The 10,211-nt window shown below is 34.7% G+C and overlaps 1 protein-coding gene across 1 annotated transcript; it reads right to left on the bottom strand.

The window, feature by feature from the left end:
- Positions 1 to 894: 894 nt before the first annotated feature.
- Positions 895 to 2,799, bottom strand: LOC111921535 (putative pentatricopeptide repeat-containing protein At3g15200). The gene has a single exon (XM_023917117.3). It carries the CDS (start codon positions 2,662 to 2,664, stop codon positions 1,087 to 1,089), a length of 1,578 nt encoding a protein of 525 aa, XP_023772885.1. The 5' UTR covers positions 2,665 to 2,799; the 3' UTR covers positions 895 to 1,086.
- Positions 2,800 to 10,211: the final 7,412 nt, after the last annotated feature.

Below are 10,211 nucleotides of genomic sequence, written 5' to 3' on the forward strand. Positions count from 1 at the left end.
GAAAATGTTCACATATAACTATTCTGACAACCTGTAGCAGTTGTATCCGGTCATAATGATTATATGTTAACACTTCCAAAAAATTCGTTACCTAGATGTGTAAAAAAAAAGTAGTTACCAGATGTGAACAAACCGACCAAATAAGTAAATTACACGAATGGTCCCTTTGGTTTGGGTAATATGTGCGTTTGGTTCTGAACTTAGTTTTAAACTCGGATGAACCCTAGCGTTTAATTTTATTGTACGTTTGGTCTTTGTCTTACTTCAAAAGACTATTGTGTCTTTTTTAATTAATTTTCTTATTTATGTATTTATTTTTTATATATTTAAAAAAAATTAATAGACCTCGTATATATGTATCTCTTAAAGATGGAAAAGAAATAGAGATGGGATGGTGATTGGTGGGACCCGCTGAACTTTCTCAAATGTTGTTTTAGATTTAAGGTGAGCGGATAAAGATATATGGAGTCTTTTAATTTTTTTAAATATATAAAAAATAAATACATAAATGAGAAAATTAATTAAAAAATAAATTAAAAAAGACAAAATAGTCTTTTGTTAGACAAAGACCAACGCACGACAAAAATAAACAGTATGGATCATTTAAGTTAAAAAATAAGTTAGGAACCAAATACACAAAATACCCGAATCATAGGAACCATTCGTGTAATTTACTTTTACCTTTTCAGTTTGTTCATATCTGTGTAACTATTTTTTTTTTTTGTACATTTTTTGATAACAAACTTTTTTAAAATGTTCACATATAAACATTATGACCGACCGATTATGATCGGATGTAACCTGCTACAGCCGGTCATAATAATCATATATGAACATTTTCAAAAAATTTGTTACCTAAATATTTATAAAAAGAAAAAGATAGTTACCCAAATCTAAATAAACCGAAAAGTTAATTACCTTAATAAGTTTATTTCCCTTAACTCATAATACTAACAATACACAACTTCCGAATCACTTCCATCTCTAGTTACTTCAGAATAAGCATTTAAATCTTTCTCCAAAATCAAAATATTGTTGCATTCATCAAAAAAGCAAAACACAATTCGGATATACACTAATGAAGCTCTATGCTTTGTTTTCAAGTCCTCCCTCTTTCAACTTAATATTAATAGCTTGAACTAAAACCTTCGTTCTTGGCTCTGAAACCATTCCCTTCGACACCATCATATTATAATACACCAAAGCTTCCTCCATCTTCCCCTTTTCATAAAGCCCATGCACCATTACAGTATACGACCTCTGATCAGGCCCCACCCCACTCCTCTCCATTTCCCTCCAAATCCACGTCACCCTTTCTTCATCACCCCACCCCGTAAAAAGCCTCAGCATCAAATTATACCCATCACCCATCATCTTCACCCCACTTCTCTCCATATCCTCTTTAATCCCCACAACTTGTTCAACTGTTTTTGCAGAGTTTAACAAGTACCCATAAGTCCTATCATTAGGCAAACACTCCCCTCCTTTCTCCTTCATCTCCCTCAAAAGCTCATCGACCTTATCCATTCTCCCAATCTTACACAAATGTTTTATCAAAGAGTTGTAAGTCGAAACATTGGGGCAACATTCTCTTTCGTTCATTTCTTTGAATATCTCAAGGGCTTGAGGGATTCGTTTCTTGAAGCACAACCCGTCGATGATGGTGTTGCAGATAGTTACATCCGGGGTGCAACCTTTTTCCCACATGGCTTGGAAGAGCTTAACTGCTGTGCTTATCTTTCCTGATTTGGTTAAAGAATTGATGAAGATGGAGTATGTGAACTTATCTGGTTTGTGTTTGGATGTAACGATGTCGTTCCAGAATCTTTTTGCTTCACGTAAGCTACCCAACACACACCATCCGTTGAGGATTATGTTCATGGTTTTGATGTTGTGATGAAACTGAAACTCGTTTTTCTTGGAGTGGAATAAAAACTCTGCAGCTTCGACGTGTTTGTATCGACATAGGGAGAGTAGAAGAGTTTGAAAAGCTATTAGATCGAGTTGGAGACCGAATTCGATTCTCTTGTAGAAGAAATTGGTAGCTTCCTCTATCATATGTGCAGATGCGTACCTGTTTACTACGATCCCGTACGTTCTGTCATTGATTAGGCTCTTGTTTCTCTTAGACATTTCGTCGAGCAGTTGTGAGACTTCATTGAAACGCTTCATTCGGCCTAAAATGTCGAGGATTTCATTGTAGGAACCTGTTCCGGGTGAGTACCCGCTTGAGTTAGATACCCAGTTAAAGAATAAATAAGCTGATTTCCAATCGGAACGGTGCCGGCGAAGAACGTTAAGCACTAAATCCTCGTTTAACGAAAGCGCTAATAGAGTGAGAGCTTGTTCGATTTCGTTCAGGGACTTTTGCCCGTTGAGTTGCTTGAGAAGGGTTTGGACTTCGAGGGCTTTGATGTCCATGGCGGAGGATTCGTCCTTACATGGTATCGGCGATCGGAGAAATTCGTGTTTGCCTTGGCTGCAATACTCTGGAATCTCACGAGTTTCATCATGAAAAGTTCGAAAATTTGATGCTGATTCCTGCTGAATGAGAACCAGAGACTGATTATGCTTGAATTGGACGAGAGATTGAGCTTTGGGTTTGGAAAATATTTGAAAATTTCTACAGCAGAGACATTTCAGCGGCCGAATTCTTGTTTGCATTTTCTGGAAAGGTGTTTTTCAAATTCTCGATTTTCTTCCTGGATTTTGTGCTATTTTAAGAGTATAATCGTCTTTTTCATGGTTTATAATATGTTTGAGTATCAGCTGAAAAAGATAACTGGTTGATGAAAAACTACCATAGCTAAAATGATAACCGAAAAATTAACCGATAAAAATAAGGTTGATAGTAGATGAAAAGCTAGCTGATAGCTGAAATGATATATAAAAAAATAGCTGTTAAATAAAAAGTTAGCTGATAGCTGAAAAGTTAACCGATAAAAAATATCGTTTGATGAAACTAGTTAAAAAACTAATTGAAATATATAAAAGACAAAACTGCAAAAATGGTCCCTATAGTATGTATTTTTTTGGGGATTTTAGTCCAAACCACGACTTTTTTTGGCTTCGTGGTTTTTTGGACTACTTTGTATGTGAAAATAGTCCATCCGAAAATTAAAATGACTATAATACTCTTAGGGTATTTATTTTTCATTTTTATTTCATTTATTTTTATATCTAATACTAATTTATTTATTTTAATAATTAATAAAATAAGAAAGTCTCTCTCTCTCTCTCTCTCTCTCTCTCTCTCTCTCTCTCTCTCTCTCTCTCTCTCTCTCTCTCTCTCTCTCTCTCTCTCTCTCTCTCTCTCTCTCTCTCTCTCTCTCTCTCTCTCTCTCTCAGATCATAAACATTACTAAACTATAAAAAATTCAACAAATTTATATGTGTTCTAGAATCAATTTTAATCTCTTCGTGTGTGTCTCAATAGCAAAAACATCACTATCTTGTTCGAGCATTTCATCGAACACCTTACATGCGTCTTCCCGTCAATTCATCTGCTAACAATTCAAGAATATCACATGCTATCGTCTTTACTGTTGTAACGTAATCATTCACAAGACTTCTATAGAAACAAATCAAAACCAAGATTTCAGACCATACAAAGATAGAGAAAAAATGAGCTCTAAGATTACACATTATTAATGGATTCTTACTGGAATTTTCTGGGTGTTCTTGAAAAATGAAGATAATTAGATTTTTGTTATCGGAATCGAGTTTGGTGTTGAGAAGAAGATATTCAACCCAACCAAAATCATCGTTTTGGCTAAGACGTTTGTTCTCACAACCGAAGGGATTGGGTGGTCCAACTTTTTGTTTGACAGAAAGAGGAGAGGAGAAGAACTAAACTGCTTCTAATTCGAAAAAGGATTCCAAAACATAGGTTCTGCTCGTTTTTGTATGCCTCTGTTAAGAATCGATAATTATAGGGAAAATTTGAAGAATAAGGGTTGTTGGCATGTTGTAAAAGCGTGTATTTGCATCTCTCAATCTTGAGAGAATTCGGAAGAATAGAGGTACCCCATTGCTGACGTGAATCAAGTCGATTTAGCCAACAAAGTGCTAAATTGGATGAAAAATCAAAAGGGTTTTTATAAGGGGGTTCATTGTAGAAGACGATGGAGAGTACTTTCCTCAATCAGGTATGCTCAGACCTTGTTCCTTACTAGCTTCGTCTTTTTCCATTTGTCTATTCTTCCATGGATTCAGAAAAAAGAACGAGAACGGTAATGAAATCGTTGTTGGTGGGTTTGGGTTGCAAGGAGGAAGAACGACGGGAAGGGATTGTATGTTCTCGGTTATATGTGTTAATGTGTGTATACATATACGTTCTTGATTGTGTATATATGTTCTCTCTTAGGAGGAAAATAATCATTCATCAGATTCCATATATGTTTTTAAGGAAGAACACGATAAAGGAGAGAGAGAGAGAGAGAGAGAGAGAGAGAGAGAGAGATTTTAATTTAATAAAACATTAAATTAAATAGAAAAAATATTAAAAAAAATATTAGGAGGGCATATTAGTCATTTCAATTTAGTAAGGGACCAAAACCACAACTAAATATCTTAAAATGACCACCAATCCAAAAAAGTCATGGTTTGGACTAAAACCCCAAAAAATTGCATACCATAGGGACCATTTTTGCAGTTTTGTCTATATAAAATTACATAAAAGGACATGTAAGAGTATGTGTTTCTATAATTAATTAAGGGGTGTATTTGGAAAATTTTAAAAAAGCTCCTAAAAAGTTAGTCTAAGTAGCTTTTCAAAAAGCTAGCTTATAAGCTATTTTTTGGCTTACCAAACACGACAACATGAAAAAGCTCGAAAAATAAGCTAGCTGTGGCGCGCCAAACACAACCTTTATCATACAAGATACTTGATACTATTACTATTTCATGCATCATGTACACACGGTGCTACTATTACTAGATATTACTCGTTCACTCCTTAGTTTATTATCCATTTTTTTATTTTTTATTTTTTACCTTAAATATTTTTATTTGTTTTATAAATTATTTGATGAAACTTATAACAATAAAAAGACATTTAAAATACAATCCATTTATATATTTTGCATCAAGTATTATATATATATATATATATATATATATATATATATATATATATATATAATGTCAAAGTTGAAGAATAAATACTTTAAAAATCAAAAGTGAACAATAAATATGAGACGAAGGTAGTACTATATATCCTCACCCATAGGGGTGCAAACGAGCCGAGCCGAGCCCGATCCTGGTCGGGCTCGGGCTTGGGCTGGTTTAAGTTATACGAGGCTCAAGCTAAAGGTTTGTTGTAATGAGCTCGACTCGAGCTCGTAAATAATTATAAAAGCTCGGCTCGGGCTCGACTTGTTTTTTGTTGGACGTGCCTAAATAACCTTAAGCTCGACTTGAGCTCGTTAAGAAGCTCATTTATTAATACCATAAATTCCTAATTCCCTAAATATATTTTTATTTTAATATATAAAATAATAATAAATTATATTATATAAAAGCTTGTTTAGGCTCGCGAGCCTAATCGAGCTTAGTGACATAGGCTCGAGCTCGAGTTCGTTTAATATACGAGCTTAATATTAAGCTCGAGCTCGGCTATGGCTCGTTTAAAATTGGTTTCGATTCGAGCTTTTAAAGATCTGATCTCGAGTAGCTCACGAGTAGTTTGACTCGTTTGCACCCCTACTCACCCACAACAAAAAATCAAACATAGGGTATACACAGTCAAATCCTCATACATAGGGGCATAATAAGCAAGTTGGGGTATAAAATAGTCTCACTCTCAAGCTTTTCTGTTTGTTCCTAAAATAGCCTCTATGAAACCTTTTTTGCATGGATGATCTCTACAGAACAAACCTTGCACAAAAAAACCTTTTGTGTGGATGCCAGTTTGATGCACCATTAACTTGCCCCCATGTGCCTTGCACATGAGGGCATTTTCATCATTTCAACTTAGGTTTAAATTTTTACTTATATATTGACATCTTCTTCCTGATATTCCTCTAAGGCTTCATCTGTGAAGTGTACCAAGCTCAAGAACACGCACAAGAATGATGGTTTGCCCATGTGGAAACGATGTCTTGTTATTGTCACATTCTAGTGATCGCAACCCTGGAAAGCGATTTTGGTCATGTGGTCATAATGAGAGTAGGTATGGTCGGATTGGGTGATATGATGACCCCATGTGCCCTAGATCAGTGGAAGTCATACATGGGTTACTCAAGTCTATCAACAAACTCTAACAATCCCTTCAAGAAGCTACATTGCAAGCAAAGATGTATAAGTTGATCCTTTTTCAGTTGTTTGCTTTTTTTTTTTTGTTTTTTTTTCCAGTTTGTTACCTGAATCATGGTTGAGTAGATTTGAGGGTTAATGTCTTTTTTGGCTTGAACGTATGAAAGTGTAGACTTGATTTTAGATATAATGTATTGGTGGTCATATTTTGAGTCTGATATGGTGTTTGAATGCAGGAAGCTGTAGTTTTGGTGTTATGGTTAATGTGTTTTGTGTAAATGGATTGTCTAATTTCAAAAGGGTTAATGTTGTAATATCCCAAAATTCAGATAAAAAATTGTTTTTAAAATCATTCTGAACCATTCAATAATCATGTCAAATCAACCAAAATGTATCATAGTAAAAATTATCATCAGAGTACATAATTCCAAAATCACGTAATGAGAGCAGGTATGGTCAGATTAGGTGATATGATGACCCATGTGCCCTAGATCAGTGGAAGTCATGTTGGATTAGGTGTCTAAAACCATAACTATAATTGGTATATACTTGAATTGATAGAAGCACAAGTCCTTTTGGGTTGCCTTCACTCTTGCAACTTGAAAGGATGACTTTTAGAGAGAAGTTGAATTTATTATTTCGAATAATAAATTGAAATGAATGATTTATTAGTATGTTACGAGAAAAATATATTAATTATAAATCATGTTATTTAATTAATATTTAATCAGAAATTAATTTGGAATTAATTTTAGGATTAAATGAATTAATTAAAAATACAGTGGTTGTTTTGCAAATCATTGATAGTTGTGAAACTGGGCTCTTGGACTCCTTGGATAGGAGTGGACGAAAATTATAGGGTGGCCCTATACTTTTTCGTCCAAGGCCTTCTAATGAGGTGTCCATAGGCTGCTTAGGCCTTAAGCAGGAAATTAGGGTTTCCACCTGCAAACCCCAACTTTGGGACTAAGCAACCACAAGTATATAAGAATGGTAACTCCTTGGATTTTCGGCCACTACACCCTAACCCTAGTATAGCCGAAATTTTGGTGTGCCTCCTTCCTTCTCCTTCTCATCCTCTTGCAAAGAGTGTTTGTAAGCCATTAGAGGTGTCACATTTGAGGCACTTGCTTTCAAGAGTTAAAGATCTACAAGGTTTTCTTGTTATTACTACATAACAAGTAAGGTACACATCCAAACCCTATTTTGTATAGATTTCGAATTATGTACTAGCTTCTTAGGTTTTTCTCCTTTGTATTCAAATTTATATGTTCAACTCATGAAAACCTAGATCCTTTATTATAGGGTTGCATGAACACATATGATTTGTAGTTATGCTCATAACCCATCAAGTCATACATGGGTTACTTAAGTCTATGAACAAACTCCAACAATCCCTTCCAGAAGCTACAATGTAAGCAAAGATGTATAAGTTGATCCTTTTTCAGTTGTTTGCTTTTGTTTTTTTTATTTTGTTTTGTTTTGTTTTTTCTTCAATTCGTTACCTGAAGCATGGTTGAGTAGATTTGAGGGTTAATGTCTTTTTTGGCTTAAACATATGTAAGTGTAGACTTGGTTTTAGATATAATATATTGGTGGTCTTATTTTGAGTCTGATGTGGTGTTTGAATGCAGGAAGGTGTAGTTTTGGTGTTATGGTTAATGTGTTTTGTGTAATTGGATTGTCTAATTTCAAAAGGGTTAATGTTGTAACATCCCAAAATTAAGATAAAAATTTGGTTTTTAAAATCATTCTTAACCATTGATCAATAATCATGTCAAATCAACCAAAATGTATCATGGTAAAAATTATCATCAGAGTACATAATTCCAAAATCACATAGTGCAGAAAACATGGGTGGATGCGGTGCGATCAGGTCAGACTCTTCCCTTTCGAGCTAGAAGTACCTAAAACATAAACTGAAAATTGTAAGCACAAAGCTTAGTAAGCTTCCCCAAAATACCTCATATCATACATACAATACGGTTAAGGATACTTGGGTTTATTTCATCCCCATCGGTATCTTTCAACCGATACTGGGTCTTTTTCACCCTTTCGGTATCTTTCAACTGGTACTGGGTCTATGTCACCCATACAGCTAAGCATACAATCATATCAACAAAAGTCACAAAGACAACAAGCACATGTAGGTATACCAGTAGTATCACAAGGACAAATATCATTCTACAAACATAAAACGTTGGGCCGACATCAGTGCCTTCGACCCAGGCCCGACCCAATACCTGGGCGAGTTGGGCTATGGCCCAGGGCAACATAAAAAGAGGGGAAAATATTGTCCATTAAGTAATAGTGTATATATTGACTTTGGGCCAAAATTTAGTCTGTGGTTCGATACCAGCGTCCGCGTGCATTAGGGAGGCAACATATCATAATTAAGAGCGTGGGCATCAAATAATCTACGCATCTTGAGAATAGTAATCGCCAAACGTATGAATGGTCTAGAAAAACACAAATATGTAGAGATCAAGGAGCCTTAATCGATTGAGTGTGTTTTCAATTTTTCATTATGATTGATATCTATTTCATTCTCATTCTATTTTCTCTACTTTTATTTTAAACCTATTGCACGTATTTTCTACATCCAATATCCAAATTCCGATTTGTGTTAAATGTTTGTGCCTTTGTGATTGCCGATAACCTTCTTGAGTTCTTGTATGCTAAGTTCGATTTCTTTTTGAATCAAACACTTTAAATCTGAAGATTTGTGAAATTACATCTAATACTTCATCTATCTTCATGGCTTTACCTGTCTTTATGGATAGCTATACCTCACACCGGTCTTAATTCATTTCTCACTTCCTATATAAAAATGATCGAATGTTGAAATTTTTTGAATATACATGTATTCAAAGGAAGTATAAACATGAAAAAACAAAACACAATAATACATCAATGAAATGATTTCCCTAAGCATATCTATGACATCACATAGTTATCAAGTCATCTGATATGTGAATCACATAGGTTATGATATTTTCAACTCAACTAAAATATACATTGTCAAACCAGGTCATGAGCAATTCTAATGCCTATAGGCATACTATGAGCATCATGCTTGGTCTGAGACAATGACTTGGTGAATGGGTCAACCAAGTTCTCAGATAAATCTACTCTGCTGATGATAATGTCCCATTCTTTGATGATATTGTGTACATAGTGGAATTTTCTGAGTATGTTTCTTGTGCGCTTGTGTGATCTTGCTTTTTTTAGCCAAGATAACTTCACCTTCCTTGTCACAAAAGATCTCTATAGGATCCTTTATAGTGGACACAATGTCGTGTTTTTTGGAGAATTTCTTTATCCATATAGCCTCATTTTTAGCTTCATTAAGTGAAATATACTCAGCCTCGGTCATCGGATATCAAAATATCATGAATGTCTCAAAATCAAAAATATCAAATTAACATTTGGTTTAGAGATAATCAGGCTTGAACGGATGACTTCCAATACGTCAATGTGATACTTTACCGTTGAGTTATATCCCTTCCCTGCCCTATTGAGAAATAGAACAGACTAATCCTAAGGCAAAATGGTCAAGAAACTCAACGTCACTATTCTTGAACCACTTGGGTTGAACCTTCTTTTCACACTATTAAAGATATTAAAATAATGGAAAAATAAGATTTAATTATCAACAATCCATATGTGAAACATGATTGACTACAGATTCAAGCCATAACAAAAGGTTTCATAAAACCATAAGATTTTCCCTATCTAACTCAACCGGGTTCTACATGAAGAAGATTTGGTTTGACATGTTATACTCACTACAAATAAGAGAATAACCTAACACGATATTTTTAAACAAATAGAGGAAGCAGAACTAAGTAAAGATCATACATATCGACCCATGTTTGCGCCATAGATCTTGCCTACCATATCCGTAGGAACTGGAGTACCATGCATCTCTTTTCCATTTCCATTCGAGAGTTCTT

The sequence above is a fragment of the Lactuca sativa genome, chromosome 7, assembly GCF_002870075.4.
Source record: "Lactuca sativa cultivar Salinas chromosome 7, Lsat_Salinas_v11, whole genome shotgun sequence".
NCBI lineage: Eukaryota > Viridiplantae > Streptophyta > Magnoliopsida > Asterales > Asteraceae > Lactuca > Lactuca sativa.

What these genes read in the sequence shown, in the direction of transcription:
- LOC111921535 (XM_023917117.3), bottom strand. Translation starts at nt 2,664, where the DNA reads ATGCAAACAAGAATTCGGCCGCTGAAATGTCTCTGCTGTAGAAATTTT.